Source organism: Cannabis sativa, chromosome 5, assembly GCF_029168945.1.
Source record: "Cannabis sativa cultivar Pink pepper isolate KNU-18-1 chromosome 5, ASM2916894v1, whole genome shotgun sequence".
Lineage (NCBI taxonomy): Eukaryota > Viridiplantae > Streptophyta > Magnoliopsida > Rosales > Cannabaceae > Cannabis > Cannabis sativa.
Genome location: NC_083605.1, coordinates 64,794,000 through 64,818,113, shown reverse-complemented (window position 1 = coordinate 64,818,113; position 24,114 = coordinate 64,794,000). Strand labels below are relative to the sequence as shown.

At 36.9% G+C, this 24,114-nt stretch overlaps 2 protein-coding genes across 6 annotated transcripts; one reads left to right on the top strand and one right to left on the bottom strand.

Annotated features, from left to right (window-relative positions):
- Positions 1-438: 438 nt before the first annotated feature.
- LOC133037980 (uncharacterized) lies at positions 439-8,704 on the bottom strand. Of its 5 annotated transcripts, none has more exons than XM_061115839.1 (5): positions 8,563-8,704; positions 8,426-8,477; positions 7,120-7,289; positions 6,883-6,966; positions 441-1,545 (listed from the first exon to the last, which is right to left on the bottom strand). In XM_061115839.1, the coding sequence occupies exons 2-5, from the start codon at positions 8,471-8,473 to the stop codon at positions 1,290-1,292; spliced, it is 558 nt and encodes a 185-aa protein (XP_060971822.1). In that variant the 5' UTR covers positions 8,474-8,477; positions 8,563-8,704; the 3' UTR covers positions 441-1,289. The 5 variants fall into 5 exon arrangements, with proteins under 5 accessions (XP_060971824.1, XP_060971820.1, XP_060971821.1 ...); XM_061115840.1 differs by having other exon boundaries at positions 441-1,536; XM_061115841.1 differs by lacking the exon at positions 8,426-8,477 and having other exon boundaries at positions 439-1,574; positions 8,563-8,701.
- LOC133037979 (uncharacterized) lies at positions 5,492-8,788 on the top strand. The gene is made up of 3 exons (XM_061115836.1): positions 5,492-5,974; positions 7,384-7,619; positions 7,694-8,788. The coding sequence occupies exons 1-3, from the start codon at positions 5,848-5,850 to the stop codon at positions 8,042-8,044; spliced, it is 714 nt and encodes a 237-aa protein (XP_060971819.1). The 5' UTR covers positions 5,492-5,847; the 3' UTR covers positions 8,045-8,788.
- Positions 8,789-24,114: the final 15,326 nt, after the last annotated feature.

Sequence of the window (24,114 nt, the reverse complement as noted above, 5' to 3'; positions counted from 1 at the left end):
GTGGGCGTCCATGCTGGGCTACAAGTTGGTGAGAGTGGAGATGGATTCTTCTGTTGTTAATTCTTGGATTACTTTTCCGAATTCTATTTTTAGTATAAACCAATTGTTGAGGAGATTATTTCTCTCTTAGCTGCTGTTGGTGGTAGTTCTTGTTGTGCCATTCCGCGTGTTGCGAATGGTGTGGCCCACGCACTAGCAAAGTCTGTTACTAGTTCCTTAGGGTTGATTTGTGGACAGATGCTTGTCCTAGATTTATTAGTGCTCCTGTAACAACTGATTTGATTTAATGTGATACATCCTTTCTTTCAAAAAAAAAAAATCAAGGTTGGTAGTAGTATTAGTGACACTTTTGAACGTGTGCAATTTTGATAAGAAAAGTAATAGTAGTAAAAGTAATAGCTAAATATTATGATTTAGGTTAACTAATTATTAAGAGATAATTAATGATAATATTGAGCAGTAGTAGTAGTAATCAATTTTTAAATTAGAGATAAGTGTTTCTTGGAGTGGTCTTATACATGTGGCATTAAGTGAGATTAGAGTTGAATAAGAAGAATACATAGGCTTGACACATGGTTTGTTGAGATACACTTGAGTAATAGTTAGAGAATTAATAGCATAAACATTTGAATCTATAGTCGCCAAAGTGAAGTCCAAGAATATTACCATTTGAACTTTAGCTTACTTTGGGATTGGGCTTAGGCTTATTATTCTTACTAAAGAGTAAAGGCTGATTGTGTAATATATTTTCTAATGTAATAACCAAAATATTTGGTTATTATTTTTTAATATGAATATTTTGATGTGGAATCAACGATTGCTAAGAAATATGTCAATTTTAGTCATGTAACTAGTAGCGTTTTTCGATGTAGCAAGGAGGAGTTTGAGTTGATTTTAAGGGTGTGGTGGTGGGTGTGGTATGATAGTAATTCTGTCTTGTTCGGACAAAAACAATCGCAGTTGTGTGGGATTGTCGAGCTTGCGCACGAGGCATTGGTTGAATTTCAAGGGGCTGGTGTGGGGGTTGAGGGGGCTGTATTGAGGAGTGGGGTTGCTGGTGGTTCGGTCGTGCCTCGTAGATGGTGTCCTCCTTTGCGAGGCGAGTTTGAGTTGTCTGTTGATGCGGCGGTTACTCTGGGTAGGGGGTTTGCTGGGTTTGGGGGGGTCGTTCGAGGTGGGGATGGTGAGGTGTGGGTGGCCTGGGCGGTGGGTGGGGTTGGGGAGTTTCAGGTTGCGATAGCTGAGCTTTTGGCTATGCGTGTTGAGTTGCGGTGGGCGTCCATGCTGGGCTACAAGTTGGTGAGAGTGGAGACGGATTCTTCTGTTGTTAATTCTTGGATTACTTTTCCAAATTCTATTTTTATGTATAAACCGATTGTTGAGGAGATTATTTCTCTCTTAGCTGCTGTTGGTGGTGGTTCTTGTTGTGCCATTCCGCGTGTTGCGAATGGTGTGGCCCACGCACTAGCAAAGTCTGTTACTAGTTCCTTAGGGTTGATTTGTGGACAGATGCTTGTCCTAGATTTATTAGTGCTCCTGTAACAGCTGATTTGATTTAATGTGATACATCCTTTCTTTCAAAAAAAAAAATCAAGGTTGGTAGTAGTATTAGTGACACTTTTGAACGTGTGCAATTTTGATAAGAAAAGTAATAGTAGTAAAAGTAACAGCTAAATATTATGATTTAGGTTAACTAATTATTAAGAGATAATTAATGATAATATTGAGTATTAGTAGTAGTAATCAATTTTTAAATTAGAGATAAGTGTTTCTTGGAGTGGTCTTATACATGTGGCATTAAGTGAGATTATAGTGGAATAAGAAGAATACATAGGCTTGACACAAGATTTGTTGAGATACACTTGAGTAATAGTTAGAGAATTAATAGCATAAACATTTGAATCTATAGTCGCGAAAGTGAAGTCCAAGAATATTACCATTTGAACTGCCCTTAGCTTTTCTCTCAACTTTTGACTAAATCCAAACAATATTCAACATGAAACGTGTATGGGACTTTCAAATGGAATTAGACAAGTATTATGGTGATTAGTTAAATAGTTTTATTATAGCTTAACTCAAGGGTGGAGTAGGGTTACACTAACTAGAGTTAAGTCCAATCAAAGTCTATAAATAAGAGGCCTTTTCCCTTCTAATCTCACAAACACATCCAAGCATACATTGTATCTCGTGGCTCACTTCATCACTCTCTCTAAGTTTCAAAACCAATATCACTAATCCATCACTCTCAAAGAATAATAATTCTAAACTCTTTACTCATCCTAGGCCGAAGCCCACCATCACCAACATCTCCAAGTTCTTACCTTCAACAAAATTTTCCTCCTTTTCTCATTGTTGTGTTTCTCTTCAAAACAATATAGCCATAGTCCCATAGCTACACGATAGCACCATCACTACATCACCACCATCCCCATATACATATACACATCTCCTTCATCATATCGACATCAGTATCACCACTATTTTTACATTCAAGTTTTAGTGCTCAACTAGATCTCATTGGAAGCTAATTAAGGTATAGCATTATATGATTTGGATTGTAGATTCAAGATTAAGATTTTGTATATATACTATTATAATATGTTCTAATTAATAAGTATGAAATTTAGGTTTTTCATAAGACAATTGTTGATTCTCAAGGATCACTCTCGCAATCAAGGCTAGAACTCCACATTCGAGGTAAGGAAATTAAATAGATAAATATAAGTTTTCAGTATGTATGTAATAACATTCATAGGAAGAGTGAGATTAGTAAAAGAGAAGTTAACTAAGGTCTTCTGCTTGACTTTTTATTGTTTGTTATTTAATGTACTTTATAATATATATTAAAATAATATGTTTATAAGATTCATGTTATTTATGTATGTTTATAGTATTAGAGCATGGTCATTGCTAAAGGTATATATTTAAATAATATGTTTATAAGATTCATGTTATTTAAGTATGTATGTAAATAATGTGTTTATAAAATTCACATTATTTAGTTATGATTGTTATGTTATTTAAATAAAGTATAGTAGTTTAACATTATTTAAATTAGATAGATTATAGTTTATGTGACATGGCTTGACCGAGAAGATAATGGTTAAATACGGGTGTATATGGTAGATAGGGGGCCATTTAGTAGTGGGTACGATTTCTTATCAACCCAGCCCTCCGCCATTTAGTCCAATAGCTCGGATTTATTTGCCAAAGTCGGACTCGGGCGTAATCATTATTATGTGATTTAGCTTAGAACCTAGTTGTTAGTTGTTAGTGATAAAATTAAGTTTATATATTGCTATTTGTCTAAATATGTGCATGTACGTTTTAGCTGTAACACACATTTCCTTACTGAGTTTAGTAGCTCACTCTTATCAAAATACAATGTGCAGACTCAGGTAACTAAAAGCCTAGAATGCCGGTGGTGAGTGGAACTTTGGATGCTTGTATGTGTGAACTCGCTGAGGGCCATATAACTGCGAGCGGTCTAGGGCGTTCTGTTTATTTATTAAGTCTTTGTACGAAATTTCTATATGATTTTTTCATTTGTATTTCTTCTTCATTCGCGTGCCATCTCATGCTAAAAAGATTGTATTTGCATCTCTCTTATTTGATGACTTACGTCTCTCTTATTTGATGATTGTACAATATGTATTTCTATTTATCTCTAATTTAAATCTACATTTTTATATTTTTCTCTCATTTGAAGGTTTTTCTATGAAATTTTTAGTTTTCAGTTTTAAGCATTTCTTAATCAATGTACATTCCTTTCGTTTGTATAGTTTCATTTGACTAATTAGCTTCGAAAAGAATTCTACATCATCGATGTCTTCAAGAAGTGGTAAGTTTAACATCCAATATCTTGTAAGTAATCTTTATGCTATGAATGAATATAACATAAATATTGTCATATTTACTATTTCTTTATTATTGCAGAAGTTGTGGTTCCTCTACTTTTTGAGAGCAAATATGGCACTGAATTGAATCCAATACTCCATACGCATATATATAAAAGCTCTACAACTTCTGATCATTGATATTGGAAAAGAATTATATTTTATTTTTCTTATTAAAATACATTATTTATAATATCAATTTTTATTAGTTTCTCATCTTTTTTGGATCAATCCATTGTAATAAGAGTAGACTCGTGTAAATGTGTATGGAACATATTATTTCTTAAAAAAAACTTCTCCCTATTATACCTTAAGTTTTGGAGAAGTACATATATATTAATTACTACTAATAGCAGTCTGTTGTATGATTTTCTTTCTCAATTATATGTCTCAAATTTACAATTGGGTCTTTTGATTTTAGTCTCCTACGATTATCATATTAGTTTCATTTCAAAGATGGTAATAATTTTCAAATATTCTAAAATCATCTTATTATTATGATCAAGTTAGTTAAAATTTCATGATTCCATGAATCGTTTACAATTCATAAACAAATCGTTAATATATGTCTATTGTCATCGTCATAACTTATCTTGACACTAATTTTATAATGTGAAGAAAAAAAAAACTAAAAATTAATTATTTTACAAAATGTAATAGATAATTATAATTAAGATTTTATGATTATGTAACTTAAGTTAGTAATTAATACTTAATCATGGTAGAACCATTGTTATTGGACACCCTAGGGTGTTTAGCGCTACTAAAGGTGACGCTTTGTGATATTCCCTAAAAGTTACTTGATAATTAATTGCATCAATAATGATATGACACCAAAAAAGTTGTTATATACTATTGGTATCTTTTAACATTTCTCATCATGGCAGTCAAGTGAAGAACTGACCTATTACACTTTTTCTCTTAATTACACTGATGCGTTAATAATTAATTAAAAAAATTAATGACAAATTTATTTATTCAGTTAAAAAATATAGATGTTAAACTTAATCCTTTTAAAAAAAATAAAAAAAAAACTTAACTAATGACAAATTCATTATTTCAATAAAAAATAATTTAGAATAGACTTTAATTATGTGGTTTATTAGTCTTAAAATAAGACAATAAACACTCCTAATAATTTTGTAACGTAATCTATTGTTAAAAAAATGTAAAATACAAAATTAATTAGTAAAAAGATAAACCATACTTTAAAGTTACATAGTATAATAATATATTAAAAAATAACAAAATAAAATATTAAATTCAAATTAAATGTTGTACCGAATGTCAATTAGGCACATAAAGAATAATTTAGCAATAATTAAGAATACTCTTAGAAAATATTAATTTAACAATAATTTTATTTTTATTTTCTCATTAGGCATAAATGTTCAAATGGTATTGTACTTAACATACTATGATGCTAAATACATTTTAGTAGTCGTCTATAAAAATCAAATTAAGGTTAAGCAAGTTTTAGAAAATAATTATTCATTTTGATGATTTAAAGAAGATTAATTCATGACCAAAAAAACATATATATACATTTTATATATAAAAAAAAAAAAATCAATCAGTATTTAATTACCGCTTACATTTTATTACAAAATTAATTACCTTTCACATATTGACATTTGATAGTTAAGAAACAATTTATTGTAAAAATAATTAAAACAAAATATGAAAATGAAAAATAATTAGAAAAAATCCATATAAACGTGTGATTCCAAAATTTGGACAATTTTATTTTTTTTTTTCATCAGATTTTAATTTTATTTAGTTAAAAAAAATAACAAGGTAAAAATAACCATTATGTCCTCTCTATCATCCAATTAATCCCATTTTCACACTTCCATCAATAAACACTCTACTCCCATCTAGTCTACTAAACCCTAAACCCTCCTCCTTCCAAAAGAGGAGTCTACTAAACCCTAACCCTCTCCTTCCAAGAATGCAGTCTAAGCTCTCTCATTCCAAGGAACAACCCAAAGTTCAAGATAACATGGCTAAGGATATCATTATAATAGATTGGCGTAAAAAGATGGCTCTACCAAGCATTAAAAATCAGGGTACAGCAGGTAATTCCATTTTTTAAAATCTCCAAGTACTTTTAAAAGATTAATGCCATTCTTACTAAATTTGCATCATCCTATTTATTATTTTTCTTTTTTATCAATCTATTAATTTGTATCCCTAAAATGATTTTGCACATGGAAATGGATCACATTTTGAAACCTCACATCACAATGCAATTAATTCTAAAAACATTAAAAAATTAAAAAAGGAGGGTTAGGGTGGTGTCCTTCACGTTTAGATCTATGGCTATTTTGTAGTCTTTGTATTGTGTTTTATTTTATTTTATTTTATTTTATTTTGTATTTAGTTTTCGCTGTAATAAATGTGTGGTGTATTAATAATGATAATCATACTTTTTTGTGATTTTGGCTTAAACTATGCCTTAATTTATTGTTAGATATCTTTCAAAGCAAATTAATTAACTAAATGCAGGTCCAAACAAAAAAACTATCGTAGTACTTTTAGAAAATTAATTTTATTCTTACTAAATTTGCATCATATTTATTAAAAGCATAAATTACATAAAACAGAATATAGACTACTCAATACACACATTTTTATTGTAAACTTTTGCAATTTGCATCACAGATTTTTTATTAGGCATAACCCCTCTCCAAAGCTTGTGCTACAATTGCGTCCATATATTATAGACTATCATCATCTGTAACTAGAATAATCAACACTCCTAGACAGGTCTTAGTGTATACTAATATTGTCAAAATAGGAAAAGGTAGATAGTCACTCAAATACATATATATATATATATATATTTGTTATAGAAAAGGCACAGAAAGTCTTAGTATATACTGAAATAGTATACATATGCAAAGTAGAAAAATTCTATACATTATAATTTCTTTCTGGTTAAAAACCATTAGTTTTTCACTTTCAATAGAATTTAGATAGGTACCTGCATTGCTCGGATAGGCACCCCAAGCAAGGAAAGTGGATAATATCCAATACTTTGGACTTAGTATGGGCATCTTTCCCCCTCCTTGAAGCAAAATAAATGACATAATCATTTACATGATCACCCAACAAAAAAGAAAAAACTCATTAATTTGGCCTCAAAACTTATTTGTGTGTATATATATACCAGTTTAGGAACATGAAGAGCAACTTTACACAAGTCAATGCTTTTGCTCACCATAATGATTCTTGCATAGAATCAGCTTGATGAGAGTCACTCCTGGCCACAATCACAATGTCAGATCCACTCTCCTTCCTTGCATCCACAGCTGCTTTTATCCTCATCACTGCCTCCTCTCTTGACACCACTTTCCTACCTTGTGTGTGTCCACAAGCTTTGGGAGATACCTACATATATATACATTTTTATGCAAATATGTCAAGTTAAAATTCACTCTTAGACAGCTCAACAAATAATATGTTTCGTTTTAATTTCATGCAGAGTGTTGCTGGGCCATTTCATCTGCAGATGCAGTTGCATCATGTAAAGCACTGCGCGGGACAAGTGTGACGCTCTCCCCGCAACATCTAATTGATGTTGCTTACATCAACCATAAGGTTAACGGAAGTTTTCAAGTTTCCTGGGCAATGGATTTCATAAGAGACAGCGGGATTACACTTGAAGAATGTTACCCTTTTAAGGGTCATCCTCATTTCGACAAAACTAAGATACCTGAGGTGATACTGTTCAATCTTTTTTTTAATTATTATTATTAATAATTTTTAAAACTAAAACTTACCTATAAATTCAGTTTCAAAATTTGTACACAGTGGAAAATTGGGGACTCATAAGATATGACAATGACAAAATAAGCGAAATGCTTAAACAAGGGCCGATGGTCATTACCGCTCACTACGACAAAGGTTTACGTAAATTAGATGCTAATAGCATCTACCGACCAAATTATGAACTGGAAGGAGATGAAGATTACGGGCATGCAATGCTATTAGTTGGAGAAGGTGTTAGGCTAATTGGAAAAGACAAGATTCATTTGTGGATAGTGCAGAACTCCTGGGGTGAGAATTGGGCAGAGAATGGTTTTGGCAAAATTGTAAGGAATTACGAATTGAAAGTGAGAGGATACTACCCAATTCTACAATGAAGGTGTGTATTTAGTTATTAGATATGCATATATATTTAAAGATTATACACTAATTTGTTTTAAATTTATAAAAACAGAGATGCACTGGATGGCATTGGAGTGGAGAGATATTCTGACAAGTACAAAACCAAACCTTTCAATATTGAACCTAACAAAATGAGCCTAAGGAGTAAACATATGTTATTCTCACTCCCTAGTTTCATTCCTTTTTTTTTTCCTTTTTTTTATTTTCTTTTCTTTTCTTTTTTTTTTTTTTTTTTTTGGCTTTTACAGGCATCTAGATCACACATTCAGTGCGAGCAAATTTATATGCAAAAACGTAAAACTTTGGGGATGTGAAGTAAAATAGACTCTGAAATTGTCAAAAGTCCAATATACTACCTTTCCAAATATGTAGCCCTGCAGGAGGGGATCTTCCTTCTGCCTCATAAAGCTGATATTTTTAAGTTCTTCGTATTAGATACGAATAAGAAAAAAAAACGATTTAAATGAATGAGCAATTCGTAAAATAAACTCACATAGGTCTGAACTATCGAATCTGTAAGAGGGGAACACGAATCTATCTGACCAAAAATATCTCGGAATTTCGCAATCGTATCAGCCATTGTCTGAAACGGTGACGGGATATCGCCAGAAAATCATTTGAATGTTTAGGGAGTCGTTCTCCTCGTTGGCGGCGGGTTCAGCGGAGCTCGAATGGGTGGAGGTTTCGGGGGTAACCCTAACTAAGCTTGGGGTTAGTTTCCTTCAAAAAAAAAAAAAAAAAAGCTTGGGGTTAGTTGTGTTTGTTAGGTTACAAGTTCAAACTCTTGTTGTTTTAGACTTCTACAAAATTATAGTATAGTAACCGAGTTCTTAGTTGTTACCACTTAGACAGAACTGTTATAAATTAAAAGTAAATATTGTTTAATATAAGGGGCTTATGTAGCTCCTCACTTGCATTTGAGGTGTGTGTGGCACACCTCACATATGACAAAGAATATTTTACTGTAGCAAACAGTAAATTTTGTTGCTTTAACTTAGAAACACCGGTTTTGTGACCGGATATGTACATTTTAGTGTGTGATTTTTATATTTAATATTTTTAATTTAATTTATTTGTTCAGTGGGGTAAAATTGTAAAAGCACATATTTATTGGATGTATCTATAAGTAACAGAAATGTATTTTATTTGAAGCATGTTGTTTCTTTGAATGAAAATGTTGTATTTTGAAACTTTTATGAATTAAAGCATATTATTTATTATCTCATTTTAAATATTTTGCGAGATTATCAACGCTCATTATATAATTATTTTTAGTAGAAATATTAATTTTTTTTAAATATAATTTTAGTTTTAATTAAAAATATTTAAATATAAAAATTAAAAAAATAGCAAAAATAATATAGAGTAAATGAAGTTTTTAGCTTCAATATAATAATGAACTTTTTTGGACAATGGTTTATTAAGTTATTTAGGTTTTAATCGTTATATTAATCTATTTTATTAGGGAAATTTGCAGCATAAATATTCATTTTGTTCATTCTGTTGTTAATAAGTACCCAATTTTAAATAATTGCGACACAAATACTCAAAACTCAATTTTAACCATTTGTTATTGGTACCCACTAACAGAAGTTAGTATAAGAGACACGTGTCATGCTCTCATTATTTCTAATTTTTTTTACTTAATTTATTAAAACAACACAAACATAAAATCAAAAACTAAAAAAAAAAAAAAAAAAAAACTACCATTCCCAATCGCAGCAAACCCAAAAAACAAAAAAAAAACCTCAGTACGAAATACAAATTTTCAGGTAATTTGAGCTAACTTTTTTTTCCGTATATTAAGTCTTGCATATTATAATTACAAATACAAATTTATTATTTTTAGGGATATTGGCGGCTAAACCACCTGAACTTTACGGTTTGTAACACTTAACCACAGAAACTGAATTTTTGGCGGCTAAACTACCTAAACCCTAGTTCCATTTTGCTCTGCACACCTTCGTCCAAAAATCACAGTTAAGTACCACGGTGGACTGTCCACGTGTACGCACTGTTGGGTTTTATGCCATAAATAAAACTCTTTACAATCTGATTAGTTATCAATATAAGAAATTTGAAGTGTTTGATGTTTGCATGAATTTTACATGCTAATGGTTTAATATGTTTAATATGTTTATTACATTCATACACACAAAATCAGTTAAATCCAGATCATATGTTTATTCACAATTACAGTATCGTCAACACAGTGGAATGTGATTGTGATCATATGAATCAAAAGTTTTGGTCCCTGTTTCATCAGTGTTATTGGATTTACACTAATGTGATAATCAGCGATGATGTGTACTTACACTTGGAGTAAGTGTTATGTTCTTTCCAGGACATTAGTAAAGTATACTAGTTTCGAATGTATGGAGTATACATTGGACTGGACCGATATTGCAACTAAGTTAAGATATTACAAACTTACCGTTATACATATCTTTCCAAGTCAATATCAGTAGTTGATCTTAAGATTAAAAGAATCTAAATCCTGATATGCTTAGGCTCAACTCAGGAGTGCTATTCATGTTCTTTGATTTATTAGTTAAGCCTACTTTTGGGTCAGGGTGATACGTATATTTTGGGAACATGATAGTATGATTGAGTGGGAGTGCTGAACATAAATATGGAATCTATAGCTTCTACTGGTGTATAGAAGTCAAGTGATGATTCCCTTCGAGCTTAGCAAATAGAAGTAAATGGATGAGCTCTTGTTTAACTGACTAATTATTAGATCACTAAACACCATTTACAGGTAGCTAAGTGTTTTAAGGGGCAAAATACATTGAGGGGTGAGAACGGTAAAGAAATTCCATCTCGATGTAGATCATCTATATAGAGGATCTTTAAATCACAATAAGATTATAACAATGGTTAAATGAGATAGTATATTGATATCGTGGAACATACAATATGCTCTATATAAGTCTGAGAGTGCAATTCTAAGTTCTAAGAGTGGATTCAACGAAGAATTAATAAGTATGAATTTACTTGGTAAATTTGGTTCACTTATTGGAAGCTCAGCATATAGATCCATGGTCCCCATTCTAGTTGAGAACATTCTGCTTGTAAGACTCATTAATTGATTCGTGATTGGTCAATTATAATTCTAAAGTTAGCCTATGTCTAATTTTATGAATTTTCACTAAGTAGGGGTGAAATTGTAAAGAAAAGAGTTTTCTAGGTTTATTTATTTATTAATGGACTTTATATGTCTAATTAATAATTAAATTAAATGACAATATTATTTAATAATCTGTTTTAGTTATTAAATAATTAGTTTTGGCATTTAAAAGGTTAGAATTGGAAAATTGGCATTTTTGAGAAAATAGAGATAAAATTTGATAAAACTGCAAAATCAAGTGAGGCCCATTACTACACCTTGGCCGGCCACGAGAAGGAGTTTTTCAAATTAATATTTTCATTATTTTAATGTCAAATAATTCCTAACCTAAACCTAGTAGTTGCCTATAAATAGAAAGTGATGGCTCAGTCACAACACATCTTTAAATAAGCCTTTCTGACAGAAATTTCTCTCTTCAGAAAACTGAGCCTTCCCCACTTTCTATACCTTGGCCGAAACCTCTCTCTCTCTTTTCTCCTTCATCTTTTTCGACCCTAGTGAAAGAGTAAGTGCCCACACACAGCAAGCAGTAACTCAATCATAGATTGGAAGACTGTGAAGGATCAAACTTGAAGAAGAAGGACATTCGGGCTCAGATCTTGATTATACTCTGCTACAGAAAGGATTCGAGGGTTAGAGATCTGAGTGGAAGGAGACATTAATTCCGCTGCATCAATGTAAGGTTTTCTTAACTTTATATGTGTTTAATTTATCGTTTTAGAAAGTTCTTATTTAGGATGTTTAAACAACATACTTGTGAGTAGATCTAAGATCCTGGTAAAATAATTTCCAACACGCACTTGTACACGTGGCAAATTTTTAGTGGTCCACGTAATTTTAATTTTAAAAAATAATTATAAACATTTAAAAAAATTTAAAAAAAATCTTTTTTTTTCTCTTTTTCTTTCTCTTTCTCTTTCTTCTCTTCTTCTTGTGCCATTCTCATCATGCTCGTAAACCACCACCGCCTCTTCCACCTCCGAAATCCCATTCCTATTTTCATTTTGACTTGTGATTCTTAGAAATTCCTATGTTCAGTTTCTTCAACTGCAGGTTCAGTAGGCAAAACACTACAAACGCATCGAAAACCCTTTAAATTCCTTCGGCGATGAGCAATGATGGCAGGTTCTTTCCAGTAGTACTTGCTTTGAAACCTACCATTGCACAGTGAAGTAGCAAGGCAAGGAGATGAGGTAGAGAGATTAAGGAAGTGTGAGAAAACTGAGCGACTCATCTTCTTCTCCGAGTTTACTACATTTATATTGAAACAAATTTACATCAATCCTTTCCCTCTTAATGCACACTTAACTAGATAGCCAAACACAAAAACAAAAATATTGAATACCCAAATGATTCTGAAAATTTAAACATACAGATCCAAATTAATCAAAAAACAAGACCTGAATAGTAAAATGGAAGTTTAAACAGAAAGAATCCAAGTTGAGCTGAATTCCCAGGATTTCAAAGCACTAGGCAAAAATAAAGGGACAGAAATCTTTCTACAAACACCAAAAGCTTGAAAAGTTAAAGAAACATCTTCTCAAGCTTGAAAATAATGTTTACGAGTACTTGAGTACGCAATTAATAGTGTTTGAAATTTCTAGGAATTACAAGTCAAAATGAAAATAGGAATGGGATTTTGGAGGTGGAAGAGGCAGTGGTGGTTTACGAGCATGGTGATAATGGCAGAAGAAGAAGAGAAGAAAGAGAGAGAAAAAAAAAAGATTTTTTTTTGGGAAAAAAATAGAAAAAATCCAAAAAGGGTAAAATATTACAATATTACTATGGGCCGGCCCAATCAACATTTATACAGCCCACATTGGAAAAATTACAAAAATACCACCTGGCCTATACCTTAAGCCGCACGTCACGAACGGAGACGATGAAGAAACCTCCATCGATCCAGTCTGCTACGCAACCAGAATGAAACCAGATCGATCGTAGAACAACCATAAATTCCGGCGAAATTTGATTGGAAAAGAAGAACTCCAATGTTCTAAATAGAAAATTACAAAAATAAACCAGAAAAACCGTGAAGAAACTGAAATTAAATATTTGATTTCGATTTTTATCGTTCAAAATCACTCAATCGAGCCTCGAAAATCCAGATTGAAGCAATGTAAATCTGTATTAAACAGATCTGGAGTTCCCCCTCGAATCCAAAAAAAGGTATGATATGAAAAAAAATTTCAACAATGAATATACGTCATATACAGTTGCATTCTGGTTGATTCACTGGTGTACAATAGGCAATTCAGATTCTTAAAAACAAAAAACAAGATCTGATTCTAATTAATGAACCACATGTTACGAATAAGGCTATTTTTAATTTTTTGCGTTGCCTTACAGTTGCAATATCATTTTAAAATCGTTTACAAATTATAAAGGAGTGTCACTTGACGTGTACCAAAAACTAGCAGATATATAAGGTACAATTTATGTAAATGGTGGCAAATTAGTTTTATAATAGTTGGAAATTGATCTGATTCAAATAAACATGATGAAAAGTCACAATGACACACAACTATGTTAATTTGAGTAAAGAGTTGTGGTTTTTTAGTTGATTTACAGTTGTATAATCATTTTATAATAGTTTAATTACATTTTTTACAGGAATTTATTTGGGAAAAGAGAAAGGAGAAAACACTTTGAGAAATGGTTATTTTCTGAAATATTTTTTGACGTTTCTTAATAGTTTTATTTTAGTTTCCTAATAGTTTATTAACAGCAATAAAATAAAATAAAATTGGCAAAAGCGGGAATCAGGACAGGAAATACAATGCTTGAACAAAGGGACAGAAATAGAAGTAAGTTTGTACTCTATTTCATAACAGAATCAAACCTGTTTTAAAATCGTTGCCTTGCACTAATAACAATTTCAAAATCACAGGAAAAGAAAGACATTCCATTCCTAGTCTTCTACAATGGACAATTTGATGATCGAATGAATTATGAAAATTATGAAGCTAGTGGACATTACATTTCAGCCAATTGTAACTATGAAGAATTACAACAGAAGCTGAAAGATCTCCTGGAATGCAACCAAGAAAACACTGTTTTGCAACTGAAATATCAAGTGAAGGAAGGATACCAACCATTGAGGATAAAGGATGATCAAAGCCTGCATTTTTACATACAACTCAAACTGAAGGACCCCGACTTTACAACATACCCATTGTGTGTGAATGTCATCAACAACCCAACAACAACTTGTTGGGTTTTATGCCCTAAATAAAACTCTTTACAATCTGATTAGTAATCAATATAAGAAATTTGAAGTGATTAATGTTTGCATGAATTTTACATGCTAATGGTTTAATATGTTTATTACATTTACACACAGAATCAGTTAAATCCAGATCATATGTTTATTCACAATTACAGTATCGTCAACACAGTGGAATGTGATTGTGATCATATAAATCAAAAGAATAAGTCCCTGTTTCATCAGTGTTTTGGATTTACACTAATGTGATAATCAACGATGATGTGTACTTACACTTGGAGTGAGTGTTATGTTCTTTTCAGAACATTAGTAAAGTATACTAGTTTCGAATGTATGGAGTATATATTGGACTGGACCGATATTGCAACTTAGTTAAGATATTACAAACTTACCGTTATATCTTTCCAAGTCAATATCAGTAGTTGATCTTAAGATTAAAAGAATCTAAATCCTGATATGCTTAGGCTCAACTCAGGAGTGCTATTCATGTTCTTTGATTTATTAGTTAAGCCTACTTTTGGGTCAGGGTGATACGTATATTTTGGGAACATGATAGTATGATTGAGTGGGAGTGCTGAACATAAATATGGAATCTATAGCTTCTACTGGTGTATAGAAGTCAAGTGATGATTCCCTTCGAGTTTAGCAAATAGAAGTAAGTGGATGAGCTCTTGTTTAAGTGACTAATTCTTAGATCACTAAACACCATTTACGGGTAGCTAAGTGTTTTAAGGGGCAAAATACATTGAGGGGTGAGAACGGTAAAATTATCCCATCTCGATGTAAATCATCTATATAGAGGATCTTTGATCACAATAAGATTATAACAATGGTTAAATGAGATAGCATATCTATATCGTGGAACATATAATATGCTCTATATAAGTCTGAGAGTGCAATTCTAAGTTCTAAGAGTGGATTCAACGAAGAATTAATAAGTAGGAATTTACTTAGTAAATTCGGTTCACTTATTGGAAGCTCAGCATATAGATCCATGGTCCCCATTCTAGTTGAGAACATACTGCTTGAAAGACTCAATAATTGATTTGTGATTAATCAATTATAATTCTAAAGTTAGACTATGTCTAAATTTGTGAATTTTCACTAAGCAGGGGAGAAATTGTAAAGAAAATAGATTCTAGGTTTATTTATTTATTAATAGGCTTTATATGTCTAGTTAATAATTAAATTAAATGACAATATTATTTAATAATCTATTTTAGTTATTGAATAATTAGTTTTGGCATTTAAAAGGTTAGAATTGAAAAATTGGCGTTTTTGAGAAAATAGAAATAAAATTTGTTAAAACTGCAAAATCAAGTGGGGCCCATTATCTACACCTTGGCCGGCCACTTTATGTGGAATTTCAAATTGATATTTTCATTATTTTAATGCCAAATAATTCCTAACCTAAACCTAGTAGTTGCCTATAAATAGAAAGTGATTGCTCAGTCAAAACATACTACTTTTCAGAAAATTCTCTCTTCAGAAAAACTGAGCCTTCCCTTTTCTATACCTTGGCCGAAACCCCTCTCTCTCTTTTCTCTTCATATATTTCTAACCCTAGTGATAGAGTAAGTGCCCACACACAGCAAGTGGTAACTCAATCATAGATTGGAAGACTGTGAAGGATCACAAACAAAGAGAAGGACATTCGGGCTCAGATCTTGATAATACTCTGTGACAGAAAGGATACAAGGGTTAGAGATCTAAGTGGAAGGAGACATTACTTCCGCTGCATCAATGTAAGATTTTCTTAACTTTATATGTGTTTATTTTATCGTTTTAGAAAGTTCATTTTTAGGGTGTTAAACAACATACTTGTGAGTAGATCTATGATCTTGGTAGAATAATTTCCATCAACTGGCCTCAGAGCCATGGTAATTGATTTGCTTGCAAGAAATTTGGACTTTAAAACGATTGTTTGTTATTTGGATGGTTTCATGTTGTATTGAGTGTTATATGATGATTGATTGATGTTTGTGAATTTTCGTGAAAAATAATTGAAATTTTGTTTTTGGAATTATTTTTATTGGATAGTATGGAAAAAATTAAGCAAGTTAATTTTTTACAGAACTCAATTTCGATTTAATTTGAATTAGTTATGATTTTTTAAAGATTTGAAAAAAGATAGGGATGCTGCACTCACCCACGCGCGCGGACAGAGTGCATTCAGACAAGCAGCTCGCTCAGCGCCTGTCTGAAGCCTCATACACGCGCGGAAATGCTGCAAGTTCCCCCCAGCACCGAGGTTTCTCGGCAGGCTACACCCCATGCGCGCGTGGACGTGTATGCAATGCATACCGTCCGTACAGCTCGCAATTTTTTCGTTTTTCTTCGTTTTTTCATGCTTTTTCATGGATTTAACTTCCGATTTTTTGTGTAGTTTTGTATTTAGACATTTACTATTCCTATTTCAATTCTAATTGTTGACCGAGATTTTCGGCAACTACTAAAATATGATTATAATATTGAGCTGTAAGAAAGCGAGAGGAAGGTTTTTACGTGGTTGGGGCGTTAATGAGCCTTAGTCCACGAGTCTTTGTTATTAATGGATGTATTTAATACAGATTCCACACTTGAGGGAATGTCACCCTTATAAATACAGAGAATGTTCTTGGTGAGTATTTACTCTTCTTGCTCATATGCAACCCAAGATTCTCGATCCCATTTAATGAGCTTTGAGGGGGTATTTATAGTGTTTTGGTGGGGTAATCCATAGAATTGTTCTTACAAACGTATCTGTAAGTATCCATAAGGTTGGGTATTCCCAATGAATATACCATGAGTAATGCATGGTCAAATCCCTAGGTGCTGTAGGGTTTTTATGAGGAATGTCCTTTTTGCCTTGTGATTGATGTGACTCTTCACAGAGTAGCCGTCGCTAGACTTAAATGATCATTACTGTGGCGCTGTTGTTTGGAGGTTGTGCCGTCAGACTTTATTGCGTGTTGCAGTCCCAACACGCTTCCTCCCATGCAGCATTAAATGCGACTTGATTGCTCAGGAGAAGCCTGACACCTCACGGAGAGGCTTTATGCTATGCGAGCTTCCGGGAGCATCTTGCACTCCGGGTGCCTCCTCCGGGACCTATGCCCAGGGGGCTTCCTTATGGCATTCAAAGACTTAGCAAATATTTACAAGTTATTTGATCCACGTGTCCCTGTTCGATTGGTCCACGTATATTGGGTGAAATTAGGGGCAACATTTACCCCCCAAGCCTTGTTTACTTGGAAAATAAACCAAGGCTTGCTTAGGTGCCTCCGGTTGACTCCTCGGTTCCCTAGCTCAAGCTCAGAGCGCGTGGGGGCGTATTTAATGATGGCATTAAATGCAGCGATTCGCTTTTTGCAGAGGTGTCTCCGGCCGACTCCTCAGTTTCCTGGCACGAGCTTGGGGCGCGTGAGGATGCATCTAATGATGGCATTAAATGCAGCGATTCGCTTTTTGCAGAGGTCGATTCGTTTCATGCCCATTGATTGATACGGCGCATTAATGGTGTCAGACGGATACTCAAACGTTTCCACCGCCTTTATTGCAACTCAATCTGGCCCGTTGATCTTTGGGTATTTGAATCGTGCGTTCCCCCACCGTTCGATTGGTAGGTGGTGACGCCTGTTCCTCATGCACTTTTGCCTATAAAAGCCACCATCTTTCCTTCATTTCGGTTACTTTCCATTCCTTGCCATTTTTGCTCGAATTTCCCGGAGAGAAAATTCTTCAGAAACAGCACGAACGTTCTGAATACTTTGCCATTTTTTCCCAGTTTTCCTTGCTTGCTGTTATCAGTCCTTTTCGTCCTTACTTGACTAAAATCAGGACCCCCAGTTCGACACTTCACTGTAAGTTTCTCGCATCCTTTGGTAATGACATGCTTTTACTTGCTTTGTTTGTTTTTTCTGGGTTCGCATTTTGAGATTTCTGGGCATGCAAGTGTTTAGGTCCTTCGTGTATTCTGTTTTGTGTTTACTGCTTTAGTCGTAGGATCGCCATTATCATGCCTCTGTTTTTATCGTGCATTTTCGTTGAAGAAAACCATATGTTCTTCGTTCAACGGTTGCTTAGGGCATAGAATGGGGTCTTGTTCTTTCTGTTCCCCTTGCTGTGTAAAAACACCTTCTGCGATTTTACTGCACCCGACACTTGTTCAGGGAATCTTTCTAGGGTTTCCCATGTGACACGTGTCCGGAGGGGGCCTCTTTCCAGCGGTTAGGGGACCCCCATTCCCTTTTTCTTGACTTAGGGTTTGGTATGGGACCTAACTGCTGGAATTTTCTCTTTCTTTTTTGTTTTTCACAGAATAGAAAATGTCTGCCTCTGGCTCGAAGTCCTCGAAGAAGAGCGGGAAACGCATGGGAGCGAGAAAATGTTTCCCTAGGACCCGTTGCCCAGGAAGGGTATAAGTCCCGAGCAACCGGGTGGGAAGCGGCTGAGCTTCACTCCACCTTGACCTGTCCCCATCAACTGGAGAACATTGTGGATGTTGCTGGGATCAAACCTTCCACTTCGGGGACCTATCACCGGCCACCTCGCGACTCGGAGACGCCTAACCACAATTACGGCGGCTTCAGAGCCTGGAGTCAGACGCACCTGATGGCCGGTGCCATGCTCCCACTTCAGGACTATTTTGTTAATTTTCTTGTTTTTGTCGGCCTTGCGCCATACCAACTCATTCCTCAAGCTTACCGCCTGCTTTCAGGCTTATTTATTTTTTATGCCGCCCGCGGATGGGGATCTCCCCGCCCGGCGGAAATTTTGTATTTTTATGAACTTGTATCCGTCCCCAAGAAAGGGGACAAACTTAAGGACGGTTTCTATGGATTCCGGATCCATCCCGCTAACGAGGGGGTGGTTCCGTATAATAGGCAGACTCACGTCAAGGAGTATCGCCATCGCTTTTTCTTTTCCTCCGGGTTCAGGGCAGTGGATCACCCGGAGCTCCTTACTGAGTGGGTGAGGATCCCACCCTATCAGCGGACGGCCCCTACCCAGACCTTCCTCCGGAGGGCCCAAGCCTTTGCCTCCTACGACCGCGCCGATCTCGATGTCGGGGGTTTGGTCACCACGGAAAACTGCAGGAAGGCCAAACTTATCCTTCCACATCAATCCGTGGAGGACTCTAACCTCTCACGGGTCATCTGTCCCAATGTAAGGGCGCCGGTCGCGGAGAAGACCTTCCGGGACGAGATTATCGCCACGGCAGAGAAAAAATACCAAGACTATCTCTACCGGAAGGCCCAGGAGAAGGCATACTCTCAGGCCCAGGCGGCCTCTGGGAGGGGACTTCGCGTGGGGAGCCCGGTGGTGCGAAGGAGCCAGGCGATTGCCGGGAAGTCCGAGGCTAAATTTTTTGACAAGATTCTTCAAGAAGAGATTGGGGATCGTCCTGCTGGGAGGCCCCTCCGCATTGAGGATTCTTCGGAGAGAAAAACCCCCAGGCCACAGCCTTCGGTCCCAGAGGCAAATTCAGGGGCTCCTGGTGCTAGCACCTCCGGTGCCGGCGGTAAGTCTCCTTTGATAATTCGTTATGTTCCTTCCGTTGGCGAATATGCCAGTCATAGGCCTGTAGGGTTCGACGAGCGTCTTCATAGGTTTAGGATGCCATCGACCCGGTGGGGGGATCGTTTGAAGGAATTTCACTTTTCAAACTTAGGAGATTTTCTAGGTCGGTCCCGGATGGGCTCTGGCCCTCCGGAACCTATTCCCTTAGGTCCTTCAGCTTACATTACGTCCAGCTGGTTCCGGCCTTCGGACAGCTATCTCGGAGATGATGCTGCCAGCATTAAAGTTCAGGACTTTGCTAGGGCCGAATTAGAAAGTCCGGGTAGGAGTAGCTTATTTGCTGTATCTTATGTAAGTGGTTTCCCACGGATATCTAACACTTGCTTATTGTTGTGAAACAGGTGTCTCCATGGATGCCATCTTGGAACAGCTTGCCGGGGTTCACACTCCTGTGGCTCCTCCGGCCTTTACCTCTTCCCCCATAGCCCCTTCCCTGAAGGTCTCTTCTAGCGCTCCCCCCGACACTATTGATTTAGTGGACGACGAGGAGGTGCTTCTGGGAGAAGGCCAGGGAAAGCAATGGGGCTTTTCTGAGGAAGTCGCCGAAGGTGCGGGAGAGCTCCGGGCCCTTCCGGAGGAGGCTGAAGAAGGCGAAGAGGAGCCTGAGGTGGCTCTGATTTGTAAGCGCAAGGGCAAGATGATTGCCCAGGACGAGCCCAAGAAGCCTCGGAGAGCAGACACTCCTGCCCACGGTCTTGACGGCGGGGTCTCCCCCATGGAAGAACATCCTGCTCCTCCCAACATCGTGCTTACTCCGGTCCCTGGGGATGAGGTGAGGCAAGAGCTTCGGATAGCCAAGCATAACTATGCCATGGACGAGTACTCCCGGGGGTACGCCGAGGTGGAAGCCCTTAGGAGGGTTTTGCGGGTTGAGGTAGAGGCGAGTATCAACAACCCGGAGTACCAGGATCCGTGGGACCTTAACTTGGACCCCCTATCGGACTAGTTCCGTCGCTTCCTTGGGCCCACCTTGGCTCCCTTCGCCGCGGAGATGACTGGCGAGTTCGCTTCTCAGCTTACCCGATGTGCGCCTAAGCGGTTCGCCACCTGTGCCTCCCTGAACTCTATCTTCCAGGTCCAGGACCTCAGCCATTCCCTCACCGTGGTAAGTACTTCGCAATTTTGCTTTTCCCTTTATTTTTCTTCTTGGGAATTTTTTTTTCTTACACTTGTGTTATTGTTCAGCTTGCTGCTGAGGCTGGCCGCCTCTCCAAGAACATCATAAACCACGGCTTCGTTCTGTCTGACTTTGGGGACATGAACGACGTCAAGAAGGTCCTTCAGGACCTTACTGCGGAGAGGCAAATCTACCAAGAGGCTGCTGAGCGCCAGGAGGCGGCTGCCAAAGCCAAAGAGGAGGAGGCCAAAAGGAGGGAGGCTCAGGCGGAAGCCATGATCCGGGACGAGGCCCAGCGGAGGGACAGGTTGGAGGCCCAACACCAGGAGGAGCTGAGGGCACAAAGCGAGGCTGCTGATAAGGCCAGGCGGGAACTCCGGGAGGCCAGGGAGGCTTTGGACGAGATGGTTGCCAAGGTGAGATCCTTAGAGGAAACTCACCAGGTGAACATAGAGTCCAAGGCCGCTCTAGCTGCGGAGCTGAAGGAGCTCAGGGACTACAAGGAGCAATCCATCAAGAAGGCAAAAAGAGCCGAGCTCCTTTCTCCTGTTTCCTGCGCCCGGTGTCCGAAGCGCTTCGATGATGGGGTCTACATGGCTTGGTCCACCAACGACCAAAATATCAAGCTTACTTTTTATCCCAAACACGAGGACATGATTGCCTAATTCCGGGAAAAGAAGAAGAAGCTTGATGCCATGGTAGAGGCACGTATCGGACCTCGCCTTCCTTCGCGCATTGACTGAGCTGCTGTATGATTGACCCAGTATAACCAAGATTCCACCCGCTTCTTTTATTATTCTCTCTCTTTTATTTTTCTTTTTTGTACATATTTGGTGCTGCCTTGGAACAATATATATAGGTAGCAGTTTTTATTCGAAGGGGAGACAATATTTTTTAAGGCCTATTCCCGGACCATTTATATGTATATGACCTGCCCTTTGGGTCAGGATATTTTATATGTGATCTTTTCTTTTGTCACATACTTATGCTTTTTAACCTGTCCTTTGGATCAGGGTTTTTATACTTATGCTTTTTATTTTTGCGCATACTTTTTGACCTGCCCTTTGGGTCAGGATATTTTACTTAGTTTGTTTTTCTGTCTGTCCGTGCGGTATACCCTAGTACCCCCCTGAGTGGCATAGAAACTTTGTTTTTAAGGCACTCGGTTTTATTTAACATGTAGAGGAGGTATACATTTGGACGGTACAAACCCTTTGACAAAGTCTAAGTTTTATTTCGCTACTGGTAATATCTTCTGAGGTGATCGGCATTCCAGGCTCTTGGCACGGTGGTTCCGTCCATTCTTTTTAGTTTGTAAGTGCCGGAACCGATCCTGTCCTCGATCTCATATGGTCCTTCCCAATTTGGCCCAAGTACCCCCACTCCGGGCTCCTGGGTGGCTGGGAAAACCCTTCTTAGGACCATATCCCCAATAACAAATTTTCTGTTTTTAACCTTAGAGTTAAAATACTTGGTCACCTTCTTTTGATAAGCAGCCATCCGTATTTGAGACTCATCCCGGAGTTCTTCGACTTGATCCAAAGCTTCTTGAAGTAGTGCCTGATTCGTGGCAGGATCGTAAGTCGTCCTCCTGTGGGATGGGAATAATGTTTCTACCGGGACCATTGCTTCACAACCGTACGCCATTGAAAAAGGCGAGTGACCGGTCGTGGTTCTGGGGGTCGTCCGGTAGGCCCATAATACCCTTGGCAATTCTTCAGGCCAGTTGTTTTTGGCAGGCGGGTTCTTCTTCAAGGTGACCTTTAGGATTTTATTGACCGCTTCCGCCTGGCCGTTTGTTTGAGGCCTGGCTACCGCGGAGAAGCTCTTCACTACTCCGTGTTGGTTGCAGAAGTCAGTAAATTCCTCGCAATCAAATTGCTTTCCATTATCGGAGACTATTTTGTGAGGCAAGCCGTATCGACACACTATGTTTTTGATAACAAAGTCCAATGCTTTCTTGGCAGTTATTGTCTTCATAGGCTCAGCCTCTGTCCATTTGGTGAAGTAGTCTACTGCTACTATTGCATACTTTACCCCTCCTTTTCCTGTTGGCAGAGACCCGATGAGGTCTATTCCCCAGACCGCGAAGGGCCAGGGACTGGTCATCAGGGTGATCTCATTTGGAGGGGCTCTCGGTATGTTCGCGTACCTTTGGCACGAGTCACACTTTTGGACATAGTCTATACAATCTTTTTTCATTGTTGGCCAGAAGTACCCTTGCCTCAATATTTTCTTCGAGAGGCTGGGTCCTCCCGTATGATCTCCACAGAACCCTTCGTGGACCTCCAGCATGATTTGTCTAGCTTCAGGGTCCGATACACACCTTAAATAAGGCATGCTGAGTCCTCTCCGGTAGAGAATTTGGTCCATCATTACATAACGATGAGCCTGATACTGAATCTTTCGAGACAGTGCCCTTTCTTGGGGCAACTCACCTGTTGTTATGTATTTTATGATGGGGACCATCCAGCTGGGTTCTTGCCCAACCGTTAGTGTGGTCTCTTTTATTTTGATGCTTGGTTCTGCCAAGCGTTCCACTGGTACTACCCCCAGCTCTTCGATTTCGCTGTCCGAGGCTAACTTAGCCAGACAGTCCGCGTGAGCTTTCTTTTCTCGGGGAATTCTTTCTATTTTGTAGTCCGTGAACTCGTGGAGCAGCTCTCGGACTATTGTTACGTACGCGGCCATCCGCTCGCCACGGGTTTGGTATTCTCCGTGTAATGACCGCTCTAGTAATGTGGATTAGAAAAGGCAATTAGCACTAATTTTATTATTTTATTATTATTTGTGAATTAATTTATTTGTGGACCCCAATATTTAGAAATAAATGTTAGAGTTATAATTTCTCAATTCCGGAGATTTTATTAAACTCTAGGGGTATTATTTAGCTTATATGTGAAATATGTTAATTTTGTAATTTTTTGCTCGGCGACAACGGAAAATGCGATGGATGGCTAGATAATCACATGAGTAAGTTTAGAACCCTATTTTATGGTGGGGAATATTT